Source organism: Drosophila subpulchrella, unplaced genomic scaffold (genome assembly GCF_014743375.2).
Source record: "Drosophila subpulchrella strain 33 F10 #4 breed RU33 unplaced genomic scaffold, RU_Dsub_v1.1 Primary Assembly Seq354, whole genome shotgun sequence".
NCBI lineage: Eukaryota > Metazoa > Arthropoda > Insecta > Diptera > Drosophilidae > Drosophila > Drosophila subpulchrella.
The window spans coordinates 7618265-7639460 of NW_023665577.1; the positions used below are offsets into that span (position 1 = coordinate 7618265).

General features: G+C 39.5%; 1 protein-coding gene across 7 annotated transcripts in view; it reads left to right on the plus strand.

Annotated features, from left to right (window-relative positions):
* LOC119560923 (TLD domain-containing protein 2) overlaps positions 1-21196 on the plus strand; it is an 83420-nt gene that overhangs the window by 5905 nt on the left and 56319 nt on the right. For 5 of the 7 annotated variants that reach the window (XM_037874639.1, XM_037874640.1, XM_037874647.1 and 2 more), the window contains exon 2: positions 9921-10548. In XM_037874639.1, the coding sequence (XP_037730567.1) occupies positions 10217-10548 (332 nt within the window). In that variant the 5' untranslated portion in view covers positions 9921-10216. Of the gene's footprint in view, positions 1-8393; positions 9278-9920; positions 10549-21196 lie in introns of all 7 variants that reach the window. The other 2 variants (XM_037874642.1, XM_037874643.1) reach the window with 2 other exon arrangements.

Sequence of the window (21196 nt, forward strand, 5' to 3'; positions counted from 1 at the left end):
GAGCTAAACTTTTTCAAGGCGGAAACGCTTCTGGATGAAGGTTTGTGTGTGTTCCTGTGCGAGGCTCATGTTTCTTGGCTTCTTTTGTGGCTTCCATTCGCGTGCCATTTGGCCATAAGTTCTGATAAATTCCAAAACTGTTTCAAAGTATTCGGGGAAGACACATCAGGAACCACAGAGCCCGCATTACTTTCACTTCTGGTTGGGATTATGAACGACGACCATCTCTAATTCGAATTCTGTTAAAAAGCGGAAAAAATTACTAAATATTTAATATTACAAATTGGTAGGTATTTTAATTAGTTTCGGCCTAATCAGTCCATTAGTTTTACTCATATCAAAATAATATTAATGAAAAGCACATATTTTTCTATTTTAGTTAGTTCTTTGGCTTACATATTGTTTCAGACTTCAAATTTTTACACATTCGAAATTTAATGAGATGACTATTTCATATAATTATTTTCTGAGTACTTCTTTTTTAATATTCGGCGGAGAGCCTCCAAAGTTGTGCGATGACCCATTGTTGGACCCATTCGCAGATCGCACCTTTAACTGTCATTATTGTCGTTTTAATTGCACCGCACGTGGCCTTTCCTTGGACAGTAAAGTTCTACACTCCACCTTATTCCACAATTTTGAGGCATCCGCTGTAGTAATGTTTTACGTTCCAAGTGAAATTTATATTTAGTGCCTGCCGCGTATTTTAATTAAAACGTTGATAAATGGCCGACTCAACGGGCGCTCAGAGTCCAATGCGCGTACGTGTTGGCAGGAATGTGAATACCTAGGTATAAGCTGACAGCGCCTGAGAGCTAATTATCTCAACAAAACCTGGCTCTTATTGGGGCCAGCTTAAAAGTAATTGCTTATGATTATGCTGATCCATTGTGCATGGTAAGCCAGGTATAGATTGGCACTGGTTCAATCGATGTGGCTTTCAGCCTAGAATTTGTGCGACTTATTTCATAAATCAAAGAAGTAGATCGAAATAAAACGAGCTTTACGACTTGGCCAGTGAAGTACTTTCTCCGGGTTTTTCCCTTTTAATTCCCCCTTAATTCTTGCACATGTTAGCTGATAGCCTCGGCTGTCTTACCTAGAAATGTTGTGGCCGTTGCTGACACTCTGATACCCATGGAAAGTTCCCCGAGCTGGCAATGCATAACTAACTAACTGACTAACATGCTCACTGCCTGGCAAACACTCGCCCACAGGTAGACACATAACCGCAGGGCCAAACACTGCGTATAAGTAATTTGCTGAGCAGAGCTGCTCACTAAGCCTGCAATTAAATCCACTTGTAATGCGCTTTTGTTATTGCTTAATCCATTTGTGCATGGCCCAAACAATGCCCCATCCCCTTCCTCCTTCTGTGCAAATTGCAATTACAGACTCGGGGAATAGATGACAAGCCCAAAGATGCAGATGGAAATGCAAATGCGAATGCGAATTGCGAAGCTCGAGAGATCCGGAGAGAGTCATGTCAACATTAGCCAAGTCTGTCAATGTCGGTGCTTTATTTCTTTGTTCGGCTTGTGGCAAGGCTGGCATTAATGCAACTGAAGTGGCCAAGGAGGCTCCATTATCCTGCAGCACATTGTTTGCCTTCTCTTTGGTCCTTTAAGTCCGTCAGCCAGGTAGCTCAAGGGCCCTGCGGCAGTGGGTAATAGTGCGCTAAGCTCTTAAATTCCGCAACGTTGTGGGTAATCCCCCAAACATGAACATCCTATTTGTTGACCTAGTTATCTGGTACTTTGATTAATATCGCCTCCTTGTTTCTCGCAGAGTGACATCTTAATTGGGCTGAATGTTCCGTGTTTTTCCTCAGCCGCTGGCCAATTGATTTTGTCATGAGAACCACAACCAAAACATTCCTGCTCGTGTTGATGTAATTTCTGTCACTTTTCAGACCTCCACCGCCCAACCACCTTTTCCGAGAGGCCTTTTATTTGAAAACTGTTCTAGCTGGAAGCCTTAAAAATTTTGCGATTTCTGCTGTATGGAAACTTATGTTTGCCGTTTTGGTTTTTGGCTATGTTTTCAGTGGACAAGACAGAGATCGAGCGGTTGAGACAACTATATAGGGGTCTTAAATCTTGGAAATGCAGACTATTGGACAAAAAAGATCCGCTCTTACTGAAAAATGGGTTGCAACGTGGCGATGAGTAGGTTTTGTTTTGACTTATTCCTAAGAAAGGGTTGACCTTAAAAGGTTTTCATGTTGACTTAAAGATGTCAAATATCATTTGCAGAATTTTTCCAGTGGAATCATGTTGTATTTCATATGCACACAGAGACATATTCAAGTACATTGATCTTGATCAATTATCTCAATAGAACGAAATGGTGAGTAGAGTTAAGTTAAGTCAGAGTTTATTTAACAACTTTACAATAAGTATACAGACTGGTCTAATAGTTTAGTTGTTGAGATATACAATGTAAATACCGCCAATTCAAATTTTTATCTTTAAAAGTTCGTTCTATTTTGAAGAACACTAGAAGTGCTTAGCTCATGGAGTAGTTAAATTTTTTGAAGGGCTAGTCCGAAATGCTGTGTGGCAATGATATAGCCAAGGGAGAGTTCAGGGTATACACTAAAACTTTTTCCAAATCCACTTTGTTTCGGGGTTCAATGGAGCCAATCCCAGAACAGTAACTGCTTGGTGGCCCCATCCATGTGTCACTTATCCCTTGCCATTTTCCCTGAAAGGGGAAACAAAAGCCACATGGTGGAGGCAGGACCCATTATAGGCATAAATTACATTTGCGGGCAGCCGGAGCCCTGCAAACCGAGCACACATAGACACTGGCACTGGTCGCAAGTTCAGTTTGTGCAGCAGAGCTCTAGAGTTTCCGATTTTCCGCGCTGTCAATTCCATTACGTATGCGCCCTGGTGGCCCGCAGGGCGTTTAAAATATGTGAATGCAATTTGCATTTGCTGGACACTCGCACACACTGGGCCAAGAGTAACTAAATTAAGTACCCGCCCACTTCCTGCCCGCGAGCTCAATTAGGGCCAATAAGAGTGGAACATTTGTGCGTGGGGAATTCGTGGAAGGGCGACAAGTGGCAGGGCTCACCGAGGAATAAAGGAACTGGGCGAGTGCAAATATTTTTTCAGTGCCAACTCAAGGATATCCTTGATGTTTGCCCAGCCAGTGGGGAAGGGCCCGTTGGGGTGGTGCTAAAAGAACTAAAACAAAATGCATCCTGCAATTATGAATGAATGCCGAGGCACCGAAACAGCGGAAGAGGAAGCCAGCCGGGCGCCAACGGATGCGTTTGCGGAAGCTGATCGCGGTTCACTATGCAAATGTCCTTTCTGTGGCGTCACTGGAAAAAAAGCCCTTTACTTTTAAATATTTATTTAAAAATATTTCAGTAGAACCAATTTTGCAGCAGATATAGATACTGTAACGATATTTTATAGAAAGGTAGATATATAAATCGATAATTTAACGTTGCAATACGATAATATTTTCGATAGTATCGATATTTCATATTATTATCGATATTTTCAATAGGATATTGAGCGCGCTATTTTTGTTAACATATCATGTTGGACATTTAAATTTATAAAATGTTAAGTAGCTAATTTTAGCTCCTCGGTATAGCTCGATTGTTTTCAGTGCTAGTATGTCAAAGTATGTGCTGTCCTCACTTAAAGCCTTTGGCTTAAAGCTGGCCAACCCACTTTACATAACATTTTAGCACTCTCCCTTTCGTCCTGGCCCCTCCCCTCGCTGCTCTCTCCCTGCCTCGCATAGTTATGACCTCGCCTAAGTGCATAGCCTTCAGAATGAGCGAACGACTGTCTGTGTAAGGACATTGGAACGCGTTGCCAATGCCGAAATGCTCAAATGCTCAACTGCTGAAATGCTGAAATGCTCTGGCTGAAGGCAGTCATTACTCATTCCACACCCGCACACACATATTGAAAAGTGTGCTTGTCCTGTCGGGCATATGGATTCGTGTGTGTTTCCGTGCTGCTCACGGACACATACTTAAATACGTAGGAATCCATAGAAGTAGTACGACACTACAGTGCATATGAGGGGGAAATATTTGGGATCGACTGGATAACTATGAAATTGGAGAATCTCATTGGGGATTTTAAAAAAGTGAGAATTTTACTTACCCAGAGGTAAAAAATGAATGTTATAAAAGGAATAAGTTATATCACAGAATATACTTAGTAAGCGTACTATAAAAAGCGTACCACTGCCAAACTGCCCCTGGAATACATTTTCATAAGAAATCTAAAGCGAAGGCTGGAGTTTTTGTTTTCCAAATGGAACTAAAATTGTTTAAGGTATGTAAGACAATTTTTGTTCCATTTTTTTCTTAATTAAAAGTTCTTACCACAGTGCCAATAGAACAAGCTTCAGTGCTATTATTAAATGTGCCCTGATGCTCATTTTATGGCATCACCCACATCCCCCACACCATGCCTGTTCACTCACCCACTTTATTCCAGCGGCATCCAACGGAATGCAACATTTCAGGGCCCACGGGGGAAAGGGGGTGGCAGGGGTGGCCATTACGTCGAAGGGCAAAGCAACAGACTTGGCTTGAATGCCGGCCAAGAGAGAGAAACTGCTCATAATAATCATAATGAGCGTGTGTGCGAGTGTAGACAGATGCAGTGCCTTTATGCAGGACTGCTGCTGTTCAGTCCGTTTTACTTGAGCTCGGCTCTTGGCCATGTGGCTGCGTTTAAGCCAAAGCTCTATCTGGAGCGTAGGCACTGACGTTGATGTTGGCGTAATTACAGCCAAGGGACATCAAACCAAAAAGCGCCATCGGCCCGGCACACATTCATTATTAAATGGGCGCAGAGCCGTGACATTGTGTGGTTTCCCATTCTGTGATATTAGTGAATGAGATTAAATTATACTTTAAGCACAGAATATGAACACATAGCTCGTCGATATGGACCTATTAATGTACTTTGGGAATGTTTTCTGAATACTTGAAGATATATTTTTTTGGAACATTTTTTGGTTATTAAAAATAGTTATTATTTGATCTTTCTATATAATTTAAATATTTAACAGACATTAAAACATTACACTGTTGAATAGATTTTTATAAAAATATAATAAAGGTGTTTTTGTTTAATATCAGAAGTTTGGTAAGAACAGTGTTAGTTCACAAACTAGAATACCTCGATATGACTAGAAGTCGTCTCCATATAACTTCTATGCTTATATGTATGGAATCGCCGATAGGTGGCGCGCGTGCAAGCAGCTTATTTACTTTACACTACCTTACCTGAGATATGGGTATCTGATAGCTTTCTCTCTTGTTTTGTTCAGCAAGAAAGTAATCATGCAGCTGTTTTAGATGCTTAAGACCGAGTTTTCATGGATTGTAAAATATTTCAAAATTTGAGGACTATATAGTCATAAGACAGAAAATAAGGGTCGTTTGGATCAATTTTGAGAAAATGTAGAAAAAAACTGTTTCGAAAAAACATTTTGTAACCATACTACCAGATGTCTCAGATGTCTGAATCTTTAGCCGTTTAGAAACTGCAGGCTAGCTTTAGTTGTAAACTCTACCCATCAAATGCCAAAACTATTCTGGCCTTTCGAATCAGCGACATCACTGTGATTCGGAGTCCGTTTAACATTTTCCAATGCATAATGTGGCAAGAAAGCTCCTTGGCCCTGCACCCACCCTGATGCATAATTCATTTGGCGGCTTCTGCATATTTTGAGAGCCGACACACTCTAATGCAATTTGACATTGGGTCTATAGTGCAAGCTTAGAGGATTTTCGGGGTTTGTTCTCTGCTTCTTTTAACTGCATATCCTGTTACAATTCAAACGAAAAGTAAACGGAAGTGGGGGAAATCATCGGTGATGGCGCAAGCGGGTTTTTCGTACATGCCCATTTCTGAATGGCATTGAGTGCGTTTATTTTGCGGAATTCGATGGGGTAAAGTGCATTTCTGCCAAACGACAAGAGAACATTTATGAAAACATTTTTTTCTGCCCTCTGGAAACCGATGTTGTTTTTGTATCGGATAGCTGAATGTCCTTGCAGGACTTTTGATTTTATTTTATATGCATTTTTGCAGTTTTCTGTTTGTACGGTTCCGTTTGCAATCAAGACAAAGTGCAGGACATGGTACTTGTAATTCAAATAGTTTAAAGCTTATGTAGGCAATGTTATGAACTATTTTTAAAAGAAGTGTTTTATTTCATTGTTGAGATAGTGGAAAATTTAAATAAGTTCAAGCTTAATAAAACTAAGGAGGTAAGTTAAGAACTCAATTTATAAACTAGTTACCAGCAAGGACACTCGAAAAATTGGCTTTGAATGTTTGTTAAAATTTTGACATTTCTCGTTATCATACTGTTGATGAAGGTATTATAATTTCAGTTAAAAGTTTTCAACGCTGCGAACGAGAAATTTCCCACCCTATGGAGTATATAAACTCTTGATCAGCATCAACAGCCGAGTTGATCTAGCCATTTCCGTCCGTTTGTACGAAAACTAGTCTCTCAGTTTTAAAGCTATTGAGATAAAACTTTTCCAAAAGTTTGCTTTTTATTGCATTCTGAACGGACCGGATAGCAATGATAGAAAAAATAGTAACAAGAGATTCATTATTTTTGGAATATTTCTACTCTGGGATATACCATTTTTTTTAAATTTCAGAAATTTTCTTCTCCCAATTTTTAATTTTGTTATATCAAATAGGACGACTATATCATGTACACGTAGTTGTTATATAAACTAGCTGTACATTTAATGACAAATATTCCGCAATTATACAGCTTATACGCTTTCTGTGATAGACATCTGTTTTTAATGCATGAAATGGATTTAGCTGCAAGGGTATATACACTTCGGTTGGCTAAGTTAGCTTTATTATACCCGTTACTCGTAGAGTAAAAGGGTATACTAGATTCGTCGGAAAGTATGTAACAGGCAGAAGGAAGCGTTTCCGACCCCATAAAGTATATATATTCTTGATCAGGATCACTAGCCGAGTCGATCTAGCCATGTCCGTCTGTCCGTCTGTCCGTCTGTCCGTCTGTCCGTCTGTCCGTCTGTCCGTATGAACGCTGAGATCTTGGAAACTATAAGAGCTACAATACTGGGATTAGGCATGTAGATTCCTGAGATTCCTGCGCAGCGCAAGTTTGTTTCAAAAGAGTGCCACGCCCACTCTAACGCCCACAAACCGCCCAAAACTGTGGCTCCTACAGTTTTGATGCTAGAACAAAAATTTTAACTGAAATGTATTGTTCTCATCAATACCTACCGACTGACCTAAAAAAAGTTTGCCACGCCCACTTTAACGCCCACAAACCGCCCACAAACTTCAAAAAATCGTAAATATGAACGCGGATATCTCGGAAAATATCAAAGATAGAGAAACGAGATTTCAGATTTAGATTCCGTAGGCTTGAGCGCAGCGCAAGTTTATTACGCGAATATGCCACGCCCACTCCAACGCCCACAAACCGCCCAAGTCTGTGGCGCCCACAATTTTCATGGTAGATAAAAAATTTAAACTGAAATGTATTGGTCTCGTCAATACCTATCGATTGATTTAAAAAAAACTTTGCCACGCCCACTCTAACGCCCACAACGCTTAAATCTGTCTACCGCCGGTAGGTGGCGCATTTGCTGCTTGCATATCTCCATTTTCCTTTGGTCCCTTTAGCTGAGTAACGGGTATCTGATAGTCGAGGTACTCGACTATAGCGTTCTTCCTTGTTTTTTGTTATATCCGTTACTCGTAGAGTAACAGGGTGTACTATATTCATCGGAAAGTATGTAACAGTAGATGGAGGCGTTTCCGAAACCCATGAAGTGTATACAGTCTTGATCAGGATAACTAGGCTACAGTCGAAATAACGAGGTCCGTCTGTCTGTCCGTATAAACGCTGTGATCTCGGAAACTATAAACTCGGATTAAGCATGCAGATTCTAGAGATTTGTGCTCAGCGCCACGCCCAATTCAACGTCCACAAACGTCCATAACGCTAAGACCTGTCTAGCGTTTACGTTTTTGAAGATTTTGGAAAAAAGTAAATGGGATTTTCCTTTGACTATCAATATCCAACTGAATGCCAACCTTTTTTTTAATCGGACTATTCAAAAACAAGTTATAAGGAAATAAAGTGTGCAATCTTGGGAACAGGAGCTTTGCTGAGCAACGGGTATTTGATAGGCAATGCCATTGACTATAGCGTTTTCTCTTCGTTTATTGAAAAACGATAAGTAGCCAAAACGTTAGCATGTACGATATATTTCCTAGAGAACTTTTTGTTATAAAAAATAACCGATGCTGCTTTTCATGTAATCTTATAAAAAAGTTATAGCGATAAAACCTGCAATAATCCGTTTTCATTATTTTTCTTTGCAGGTTCGTTGCCCATCAGATATCCAATATCTAATCCACTTATGAAAAATATAAATATAATGATAATGCTATTAATACGACCATATAGCGCACTCAAATAATCCGAATCCAACTCGAACACGCCACAAAGACCCAGTACTCGAAACAAAAACAAATTGCAGCACTGAACAAATACGAACAAGAATACAAACACAGAAACACACTGAACAAATACCAAATATCAAATAGAACGAATATGCATATTGCTAATTAAATTATGAATAGCTAAAGCTAATTAAGCAACAATGCCCATACAACAGACACATAACTAGCCCATATCCAGTACTACCTACCTGTAATCGTCCGCCTCTAGCCACATAGATAAACTGCTAATATTTGCGCAACATTTAGCGGCAAAGACAGCAAAGCCACAACACTGAATAAAACATATTAAACAAACACGAGAAGAGAGCAACCAGCAAATACTGAATACCAAATACCAATATCAGAAACAAATATAGATTGCCTTGCCCCCCATATAAATGTCTACCTAAATGTACTGTTTGATCGTTCCAACCCGTAATGAAAGTAATGAACATCCGCTCTTACTGTTTGTGTGCCTTCGAATGTGCAGTAAATGCAGCTTCTGCATCGGCTGAACACGCTATGCCCAATATCTGCTATGCCACCTATAGCTAACCCGACTGCAGCTACTCCGAGTCCATATCCAGTCAACCCAACTAGCCAGACATATGTAAATACAGACTCTACCTACCCGAACAATCAAAGATCAGTTTCCAGTTCCTGATTCCCCAAGCCATTGGACCACCCGACACCGATAACACTCACACAATCCGTGTCCAGACTCCTGAAATCCCGCAGAAAGGCGACGACACACGATCGGAAATGTGCGTTTTTCCTTCCTCCAAAAGTTGAAACATTTTCCACCACCTATCTGAACTTGTCAGACTTTTCCACATTTTTCAAAAATACTATCTTCCTGATTCCTTTACGATTTATACTATAACTTTAGCACTAGAAGGCATGCTGCTTGTGATCGCTTATGACTCTTATTCGGCTCTTATACAAAAAACAGCTGGAAAACAATTATACTCGGCTCATATATTACTCCTGTAAACATGCTTAAATACATTCTACTTAATACATTTTAATAAAAAACATAAAATTTTAATTTTAATATTTCTTACAATACCTAATCATATTTCTTATATCTTCTATGTGTAAAAAATCTATAACATTTCTTACTCTGTTATCCATTTGCTATACTACTTTTTTTTCATTTCAATAAGACTAATACAATCAAACATACACTGAAACACATATTTGCTTATAATTACCCAAGCACTGTTTCCATACCCAAAACAGAAATTCCAACGAATGTTTGCCTCTAAGTGTGGCGTATGCCAAACCCATATTTATTTCGATCAAATGCAACGTGTACGTCGTATGAGAATCGTTTTTCTATGCCGTTTTTCAACTCTACTCTTTTTTGATATTTTTCTTTGGTACATGCCTTACCCCTCCGAATAGCCAACTTTTACACACCGTTAATACTTTTTGGCTCTATGTGCAATTTAAATCTCAATAAACTCACCACCTAAGCAATAAAGTTAAACTAAAACCAAAATATCAAAAGCAAGTTCAACTCGCTCGCTCGTTTTCTTCATCTAAAACTAAATCAAAAAAAAAAAAAAAAAGAGAAAGCTTAAGAAAATTGGCTCCAATTGAACTAATTGTTTTATGCTTCTAATTGTTTTATGCGAAATTTCTATCGATAACTAACCGCCAAACCAAACCGCTTAAATCGAAATTGCAATCGATCCGTAATGTCTCGCGAAAACTCGCCTCGCCACGGCTCGTTCCGGCGCACCCTGAACAGCAGAGATCCTTCGGCAGGGGCGCCGAGTTCTGGATCCGGATCGGGTCCGGGGTCGCCACACCACCAGCAGTCGAACCACCAGCACTATCACCACCCCCACCAGCCGCCGATCATGGAGCACGCCGGCGCGCCGATCTCCACGTCCGCCTCGAACATAGCCACCGTGATGGAGGACGGCGAGAACGCCCACCTGCCGCCCCTCACCGGGTCGGGACCCAGTCGCCAGAGATCCCTGCGGGATCGACTCAAGGACGGCATCACCGGCAGCTTCTCCTGGCAGTAAGTCCCGCCACGCTCCTTCCTTTCGATGCTTCTTCCACCACCTTTGTTCGAAATTTATTACCACTCTTTTCTAACCCCTCACCCCGAGCCCAAAGTTTGAATTTCTTTTCCGTAGTTTTATTTTCCAGTAGTCCAGTCTCCACTGTATGTTAAAGCTTTTCTTTCTAGACTTGGATTCGATTTAGTTAGTACCCACACGAAATTTAAACGCACAGTGTTGTAAGTAAGCAATTATAAAAGCACTCTGTCAGGAGTCGAGGCCTGAACAAATAGATCACTAGACTGCACAGCACCTTATTATATAAAATATGAAATAAAAACTGAATTTTACTCAAATTAAGGCATTATATTGGTAAATTATTGGTAAGTGCTGAGGTTGAATGTTTTAAGTATCCAGAAGTTGGTTCTATCAGCATAATGAGCCATTTCACAGAGGGATTAACTAAATTGTATAATATGTATTCCAATCCTGAAGGGTTGGCCTTTAAAAACGAGTCATAATGAATACTTGTAAACTATCTGCCTAGGAAAATAATTCTAGGATCATTGTTTATTTTACTTACTTCCTTAGCTTATTCCGGGTTTTTGTTTATTGGTGATTGACACTTGGAGAAATATATATTTGAAAGCGAAAGCTGAAGCACAATACCTCTGACGTGAAATTAAAATGCTACAACAAATGTGTAACAAAAGTAAAAACAAAGCAATTGTGCAGTTTTAACGGACACGGTGAGTCAGAGGTCATAAATCAATTAAATTTGACACTTTAATTTCCCAATCCTCCTTCGTCTTGCCAAAGGGAACTCACGCGCAAACAATCACCTAAAGAGGCTCAAACATTGCATAATTAAAATAAAAATAAATATAAGGGAAACGGCAGAGAAAGCGAGAGGAGGTTGCTATATGACGGATTCAAAGGGTGACATAAGCGAAGTCATTGCACTTCACTTCCCAACCAAGGTGGGAAAAGCAGAAGGTGACAGCACGTGGAAAAGCTAATTCACAAACAGGAAACACAAATTAACACAATTTATATGGAGCTGCACTTAGAATAAGATGATATTTAAAATTAAATACTTTAATATACAAGTTATAAATGGGCTACTACTTGTATTACTAGGACGCCGAATGACTTCCTAAAGTATCTACATAAGTTACTTAGAATAATTCATCATCTTATTTCCCCGTATAAAACACAACTGCCTTATTTATAAACACTTTTGCAAAATTAAATACCTTTATACAATAGTTTAAAACGCACCATTGCCTTCAAAACTATCTTCCCCGCCCAAACCTCCTAGGTTACCAACAATGATTTCCCAAAATATTTCCATAAGTCAAAACGGCGAAGAACAAAAAAGAAACTCGCAATGTATTTGCAAAACAATTGAAGCACGTGCAGCGGACCTTGAGGTCATCGTAAATGCCTTTCCCCGACACTGACCCCTTTGCCCAACTATACCTTCCGTTCCACCAAAAAGTTGTTATAAAGTCAGTTCAAAAGTTTGGCCTAACAACAACAATTTAGCAAACTTTCTGGACATTTCATTTGGCGGGTCGGCAAAGGGAGTGGCTTGGCAATTTTTCCGTTGGCCAAGTAAAAGGAAAAGTTCACTTCGAGTTGAGTTATTTTCCACCCGGCGTATGCGTAATATTTATTGTTCTAAAAACTTTCACTTCATGTTCGCCAGCAGCTCGGTTGTGTCATTTTCATTATACAGCACTTTTATATAGACACCAGAGTAGTTATCGCCTCGACGTCGCTCAGGCAATTTGACCTTCAAAGTTTTGCCAGTATACCTGCACTTCTACTCCACTTCCCCACCCACAATATACCCATGCACTATATCCCATACCCTCTGGTGTATTGTATCTTATATCTGGTCGGGCACTCCTCAAACTTGTTCTTCGCGCGGACAGCTGCAACTGCAGATTGGATCTGTGCAGTTCCTTTAAACACTTTAAGCTGGTAATTTATAACCTTGAAACCCTTTTTAGCTGGCCTCGTTTCCTTTGTTTACCTGCTGTCTCTGCGGAATCCCTCGCCGATCTCCTTTTCGTTTTTAAGTCAGGTAAGGGCCTCAGCCTTTTTGAGATGTCGTTTGGCCACTTTTCATGCCCGCAATTGTGGACGTATACCCCTTGCACCAGACGTATTTCTTTAGCTTCCTGATCACCACAGAAGAGAAGGAAATACGAAATACATATACTGAGTACGAGGTATTCCATGACCGAGACACTCCTTCTACGGCATTCTTACTTGTTGTTATTTAAGCCGGTTCGTTCAGAAGCAGACTAAAACTCAGACACTTGGCAGGCAGTTAAGTGTTCAGTATTTATTGTGAAGTTTTGTACGAAGATTATGGGGTATAAGCGAGCTTTATAAAATGGAGATTGAAGGCCGAGAAAGGCTTTCAGATCTCTGGCTGAGACCCTGTCCTCATATTTTCGCTTTGCCATGTATGAAGTTCGAAAAACAAATTCGTTTTGCTTACGTCCAAGATTCAAGATTTATTAGTGCCTAGTCACGACTCCTCTTTGACAAAAAAGCCTTTTGAAAACACCCCAAAAAAATTCTTTGTAAGTAGAATTCCCAAGTCACCTTCAAGTGACTTGGAACCCGTAGCAAATCAACCTTGACCTGGTCTTAAAGTTCGCATCTCAGATCGAAATTCGATACTGTCTTCAATTCACAGACGCCCACACACGATCAATTCAGTCAAATGCTAATTGAAATTTCAGGAGCTTGTGGCTTTTGTTTTACCACAAAACCAAAGTGGGAAAAGAGAACAATGGCAATAAAACCATAAAGAATCGAGACAATCGCACTGATTGTTTGCCCGAGCAAATACTTTCGACAGGCCCCCCAAGATCAGATCTTCGAACCGAACAAGCCTGGCCAACGTGACAAGGCACCACACGACTTCAGTTCGGAGCGGTACAGCTGAATTTTGATGTGTGAACAGTTTTTATGTGTGGGCATTAAGACCTATGACGATGCCGTGCACGTCCCGCGCCGCAGTGTTGGTGGCTGATAATAACGATAATGGCCAAAATGATGATGGTAATGGATGTGTGGGCGTTTCCCCCTAAAACTGTTGACTGACTGGCGGGGTAGTAAATCCTTTTCCCAGCCCACAAAGAGCTCCCTAGTGCGAACATACACTTAAAAAATGTGTTCAATTTAGAGCCTTTATCTTTTTATAATATCTATAAAAATATTTTATTTATTTATTTTATTTAAAACCCATATCTTTTTATAATATCTATGTGTCATGAGAAGTATGAGTATATGCACTTGAAAACTGTTGGGCTAGAAGCAGAACCCAATATGCCTCAATATCAAGTCAATCATTTGTGTGGTTTCAACCCCTAAACATACAGTTCATGATTATCTCTCACATAGTGGTTAAATTTCAGTAACTCTTAAAAAATGTGCCAATTTGTTGGGAGTATATATTTTTAATTTTAACATTTTAAGGGCCCTTTTCTCAGCAGCAGCTTGAGGTTTCAAGTCTAGAAAAAAGGAGTTTAGAGTTGGGTAAGGCCATATAGGGGTCGGTTTTCATTCTGGCAATATCCAAAACTTTTTTGAGTGTAACTTACGCTGACATTGACTGTAAATAGCAGTTGACCCTGAAACGATGTACAAGAGAATCTCTCCCCTTTCTCCCTCCCCTCCCCTCTAAATAGCTGGCAAATTGTGTGCTCATGTGTGCGCTCCTGGCCGAGTGCAAATGTATGTGCCAGAGTCTGAAAGCGTTTCATGTTTGACTTTCACTTGCAGCTGTGACGAGCTGCAACGTTCGCTGCGCCTGTCAACGCCAGCAACACTGTGCAACAGCAACAACCAAAGTCCACCAGCAACAACAAATGACATCGGCAACACGCTCGTTTGTATCGCTCATGTTGCTGGCGCCTGACATTGTTTTTGGCCATAATTTGCATCGATTGCACAGTGGTTCAAAGAGCGAGCTGGAGGGTCTTCAATATGCTTTTTGAGACCACTCCATTAAAACAAAAATCATTATTAGTTCCCAAAAAATATCAATCAAAATTAAATCACATTAGAATAAACAATGTAAAATTATTTTAAAGTTAATTAAACATAATATATTAAATATTATTCATATAATAAGAAGTTGTGCTTAAGTTTATATAAATATGCACTGGTTGTTCCATTTATTTTTAAAGTACCTTGGAAAACTCATCTTTGGTAAACAAGATAAAATTATAAAGGTTGTAATACTTTGTGATAAGTTTTCAAGGACGTTTTGCTTAAGCTTTGAGAATGAAATGTTCTCCGAAACAAACTTGAAATTCGTTGGACAAATGAATTTTGAGGAAACCAGGGACCCTTCTGTATCCCCAGAATGCAGTAATAAATGGGGCTCATTTTCACACGTTCGACCTTGAGGGGGATAATCCCCGAAATGTATCCTTCACCACAGTGCCTGCCAAAAGAGCACTCATCCGAAGAGCGTTTCCAGCCCGACCATGTTTGGGGTTGTAGCTGTGGTCTTGTCTTCGGCCGAGGATAAAATGCAACGTCAATGTTGTCCACTGCCGCCCCTCCCCTAACATCCTGCTCACAAATTTTCATTAGTGTTATGCCATCGCTGTTGTTGTCATTGATGTCGTGGCCTGTCGCTGGCAGCTGACTGCTCCTGCCCCCATCCTGCCCCCATCCTGCCCCATCCTGCTCCCCAGCCTGCTCCCCATCCTGTCCCACCATCGTGCTGCCCATCCCGCTCCTCATCCTCCACATCAGGTTTGACGTGGGCGTTGTCATAGTTTGGCCAACGGTTATTGTGTTTGCGCTTTGCATAACGATTATGAAATGACGCTTAATAAAAAAAAGAGTGGCAGTCAAGTCAAACAGAAGCCGAGTCTCCTAGCTGCCGCCTGTCCCACGCGGCGTATGAGCAATGTGCATGCAAATACATTCAACGAAGCCTTTTAATATGCATTTATTGCTACAATTAATTGTCAGCCTGTTAATTGTGTTGAGTAAGGCGTCCTTGTGGATCAGAATATTTTATGGAAAGAAATATGGCTTTGAAAATAGTATAAGCGATAACAATGCTTTCACATGTATCTTTTAGTTTAAGTTAACTATTGAACTTCCATACAACAGTCTGAGTTTTTGCTACTTCATTCCGGCTTTGATTTTACCTTAGCTATCGCCTCGTAAATCAAACCCTTCACATGGCTTTAAGTTACACGCTGCGTGACGCTCGTGGCATTATAATCGCCTCCAATAGGCGATAATCCCTGCATGACAGCCCTGATATACAGCCCTTAATAACCACTGTAAGGTGGTTTATTTACGATCAAAGAAGAATTTTCGTTTTTCTTAATTAACACAGATCCCACAAGTCGCTAATTATAGCGATCATCTTACTATATCCAATACTATATATATTATAGCGTATAGATGAATAAATAAGCTCATTTTTGTTTCGCAATTTCAGTTTTGCTGCTTTCGCTTTCCTCAGAATTGTGTTATTAATAAATGCAATGACCTGAAGACTTGTCTGGCTTTCGGGTTTCAAGAAGCACTACAAATTGTTCGGGAAGTTCTGACAGGCGGACATGCATATATATGGCGTTCAAATACATACCTATTTATACATATGTAAGCCAGAATGTCTGCTGGCATTGTTGGTGCCGACATTTCGACTGACAGTTTGTAAACAAACAATTTTCGTATTTTTTTCATAAATTGCGACGAATTATATTGTGTTATCTAAGCAGAAGATATCCACACAAACATGCAGAAATATAAGTATTAATGTAAGTGCGCGCCAAATGGAGGCAAATGCACTTAGCCAAATTGTACGCATTCATTTTTAATAACGCAAAGAAAATTTCCTCATTGCTTTTAGGGCCTTTAATGCGCTGCTAAATTCTGTGGAATTATTTATTGCTCCAGAGTGATTTTCGCAAAACGATTTGGCTTATTCGTCTCAAATGGCAAAACAGAAAATGTTTTAACCATTTTCAAGAGCATTTCAGTTTCGCTGTCTTTAAGGCGCAGTCTGGGAAACTATTTATAATTGTAAATTAAAGTAATCTAATTTAAATCAAAGTATTTAAAAAACTACTTCTAAGAAAAATAAAGTGCATAATTTGGCTGCCATCTTTATCTTATACATGAGTATCATTATTTATTCCAAATAAAGGAATAATTTTTCCGAACTTCCCAGTGACCACCATGCGTTGTTTTCTTCAGCTCATGTAGAGATACGTGCTTAATCGATTTTCACACCCTTTCCACTGGCCATTTCAATGCCACATGAGCCGCCACACCAATCAATTTGGCATTCAATCTACGAGATTGCTCATATATATCAATATAATTATCTGTCATTATTGCTCGGCCGAACACATTACGCGAACAATGTTCGAACTGCTATCGATTGTCTCGGATCTGTGTTGTTGTCCTTGCTAATCGAATTCAGCATTATGATTTGCTTTACAAATTTATTGCTTTTGAAATTGGCCTAAACATGTGGAATTAAGCGCGGCAAGGCAGCAAAGCATAGCAAGGATATGGGCAGCTGTCGACCCGGGGGATTGACACGTGAGCCCCGGATCAGGGATCCCAAATATGGCTAAACAGCTCAATTAGTTTATGGACAGAATGATTTATTGACAGGCGACCTCACATCCGTTGGATGCGAAAGCATTCCATGCTTGAGGAAAACTTATCGGTTGTTTGTTTGTCACAAGACTTTTTGTCGCCTGCTCGAGTTTTCAATTCTAATCTCTTTAGCTTTAATTTAATTATAAATTCACAGGCTGCTTATCTCTACGGCTACCTGATATTTGCCGTATTTATTTTAGGGGCTTCAAAGGCAAATAAAGCCGCCGATAAGCCCACCGATCCTCCCACCCTCCGCGTAATCTCCATTGTAAATGCGCAGGAAAATTCCGAACTAGACATAAAATCTTTTGTGCTTCGCTGACCTTTCTGAAAACTAAGAGATAGTTAGTAAGGTAGCACGGTGGTTCTTTGTTGTCAGTGTTTGCACACGCATAAATATTTGAACTGCCAGTCAGTAATGGAAAATTAACGAGATTTGAGGGGTGCATAGTTGACTGGACTTGCATCACGTATGTCACGCGAATTTTCTAGAATGCAAGTTCCATCAATGGAAATTTTATTATCATAACTAAACACTGGAAATAGGGCAAGTGTATCAAGTGAATATTGAAGGGTTCTTTGTTTCATTAAAAAATTTGAGTTAGCGCATGATAAAGAAATCTTTAGCTGGCAAAGAGTCACCTCCCATTAAATGCTTGCTAGATTTAAATTGGTTGACTGTTGTTTTACCAACTTCGGACACCATTGAGGTGATACATCATCTTTTAAGTCTTGTGATTCTATGATGGGCCATTTATAATAATTCGATTGCTTGCTTGCTGGAGTCCTGCTCGTGCGGCTAATTGATGTTTCGATTCGACTCATAAATAAAACAGTATTTTATTAAAAAATGAAATGTTTACCTTTGTCTTTGCCCTGTCAAAATACCTGCGATACAAACACAAATACAGACCAGGTGAAAAACCAAGGAAGAGTATACTACGCCTGACATTGACCCCAATTATGGCCACCATGTGTTGCCAAAAGCTTTGGAAAAATACGAAAAATATTGATAACACAAAAGCAACATTTCCAACGATTTGTATTTACCATGTAAATAAATTATAAGCCACATACCCCCACGGGGGAAAAGCAGTTTGGGTTTTTTGTTTGCGTTTTTGGCGAACAAATTTTATGTGCAATACAAATTGATTGACTGCATAATTGGAGTTGAAATTGAATTGCCCACAAGCCGGACAATAATGGATGAATATTTAAATGTTCTATGACAAATGTTTTAGCACGATCCCCAGTCCTTTCCCCCATGAGCCCCAAATGGCAAATGTCAATGGGTTTGTCACTTCCTTTCGCAACTAAACATCACTATGGGGTTGAGGCTAGAATTTATGTCTCCGACAGCAGCCTTTGACAGTCTTTTTGAATAGAACAAATTTATTAATTAAACTCAGGTTTTGTTATTGAAAAAATGAATACGAAATGGAGTACAAGTCTGTTTGAGTAACGAGCTTGCTGACAGCAGCATATTCAATAAATACATATTCAAATTCGATTTGCAAAAATATGTTGTAAATACTCTTTAGGAAGAAGTTTTTTAGAAAAAATAAAAATATATAACCAGAAAAATTTTATTTTCAGAAGCAATTTTCGGATTATGATTTAGAAGATTTATACTACAAGGTACAGGTTAATGAGATAAATTAAAATTGGTCCTGAAAAATTATTTTAAGCTTTTATAACTGACATTTACAAAATATAATATGTTTTATGGGCTGTATTTAATATCCATACTTACTAATACAAAAATCAAAATATTCAACCCAACCCCTTGCCATTTAAATCCCATTAGGTGTCTACTATTTAATTGTTTTGTTTTCATTTCGAATACAGAGCATTCGCGAATTCAGTCGAATTCAGGCACGTTTTGCAATTGCTTTGCGAATTTAAGGCACATTTATTTATATGAATCAAATGGCGCGCCCAAAGCGACGGATTTGATTGAAAAAGCCGAATCGAAAAAGTAAAGCTCAAATCAAAAACAGTAAACAAATAAAAATTTCATCCGCAGCAGCGGAATAGTCGTTAGTGCATCCATATAAATTTGATTTTTATGCATTGCATCAATTAATTGGGAAAATGAAACGCAAACAGAGGCAAAAACAATAACAATAGCGATAGCGGCCATTCAGCGGATAAACGAACCGCAGCACATACCACCGCCCACCGTCTAGCCGGGACATCCACCGCCTTTTGGGGTTAGTAGGTGGGGGTGATGATGTGTATGGGGGGCTCTCGAGACCCAAAAATGCATTTTTTCAACTGCCTGGCGGCGACAACGAAATCGTTTGAATTTTTCCTCATTTAAACGAAATTCGCATTTCCCGTCAAGCCGGTTTCCCAGCGTTTTTCTTCGTTTTGCCGCCGACTTTTCATTATTGGACCACACCACACCAGCATGTGCTGCGGCCATTTGGCAAGCCAAACAACTTGCAACCAATGCTGTGTGCGCCGACTCTGCTATTTTTAGCAGCTGCAACAAAAAGCCATCGAAACATTGCTGGCCAGACACTCGGTTTGGAAGTACCTTCCGTCATTTTCCGGGGGAGCAACAACAGCCCAAGAAAAATGAGACAAAAATTAAATAGTAAATCTTTTTGCTTTCCTCGAGCTTTGCATATTCAACAGCTCAGCAACAACGGGCTGGGAACCCTGCCAGTTGGATGGCATATCGGTTCGGGAAACTGAGCACTGAAAATGTCATTTGGTATTTAAATGAAGCTGCTTAAAAGGGAATATTTTCGCTCTTGTACTTTTAGTTTAACAGCCCGATGAGAGTTGGCGATGAATTTGTTTGTTATGGAAATTCTTTGGGGGCAACATAACCCCTAGATGGAAAATAGGAACATGAGTAAAGGAAGCGCCAGATCAGTGTAGTGTTCTTAACAAACGAAGTGCTTAAAATAATTCTATTAAGCCTTTCAAACAAGAAGTAATACAAAAATTTAAGAGTCCAATAAATAACATAACTCTTTACAAGAAGCAATTGAATTTTAACAAGATAGTACTAAGCACATGCTATAAAATTTACAATCAGTCTTCCTAAGAACTGTGGAGTGAATCGCATTAGCATATTTATTGTATTTTAATAGCTTCAAAAGCTAATTACAGGCATGTCTTTATTTTGGCCAATCGCAAAATCAAAACATTATAATGTCGATTCTTTATGGCTCTTAAGCTAATTAACATTTGAAGTCGAATACCAGTCGGAAGCAATGAGGTAGGTGTGTAAACTCAAAATTCTTTCAACAGGTTGATCAACCTTTAGTGTCTTAATGTTAAGGTCGATAAGCATTTTTGAAATTGTATATTAATAATTAAATAATTATAGTAATTACAATAAAATATCTAAATATTTAGGAGTAAAAGGGTATGAAAAAGAAGTTAAAAATGATTTAGAAATAGTTGTAAGTAGCGTATCATGTTATTCACCTCACCTGGGACTAGTTCGATTGGAGGCCCTGATTATCCATGCCCATAGCCACAGCCATGTCCATAACCATAGACATAGATTTAGTCATAGCTTTGGATATATACATGCGATTGCGTTTTTATAGCCCCCCAAGGCGTAATCGAAAACATTTACATTTTAGTTCAGACAATTTATGATTGTGTAATAATATTGAAGGCTGATCATTATAATCGTCCGAGTCCGAAAAACTGTAAATACGCTGGCAAAGGGGGGCGGAGAACGACTAGCTACAAAATGATGTTGCACTTTTTCTGATTTCGTCGAGTTGCGTATTTTGAAATTTGCATAATTTGCAATTTGAGCCCAGTCATGCGTCTTAAATGAGCCAACGAAAGAAGAAAAAGTCAGCCGTTACCAGCAAAATGAAAGAAATTCCCAAGGTTGAATTGGAAATTCTACTTTTCTCTCTTTCCCCGGCGCTGAAATGCAGTTCACCTTATGGTGAATGTGAATTCTCTGGGCAAATGCTTCAACCTTGGCGGCAATTTCCTTGTCGGGTGGAAAACGCA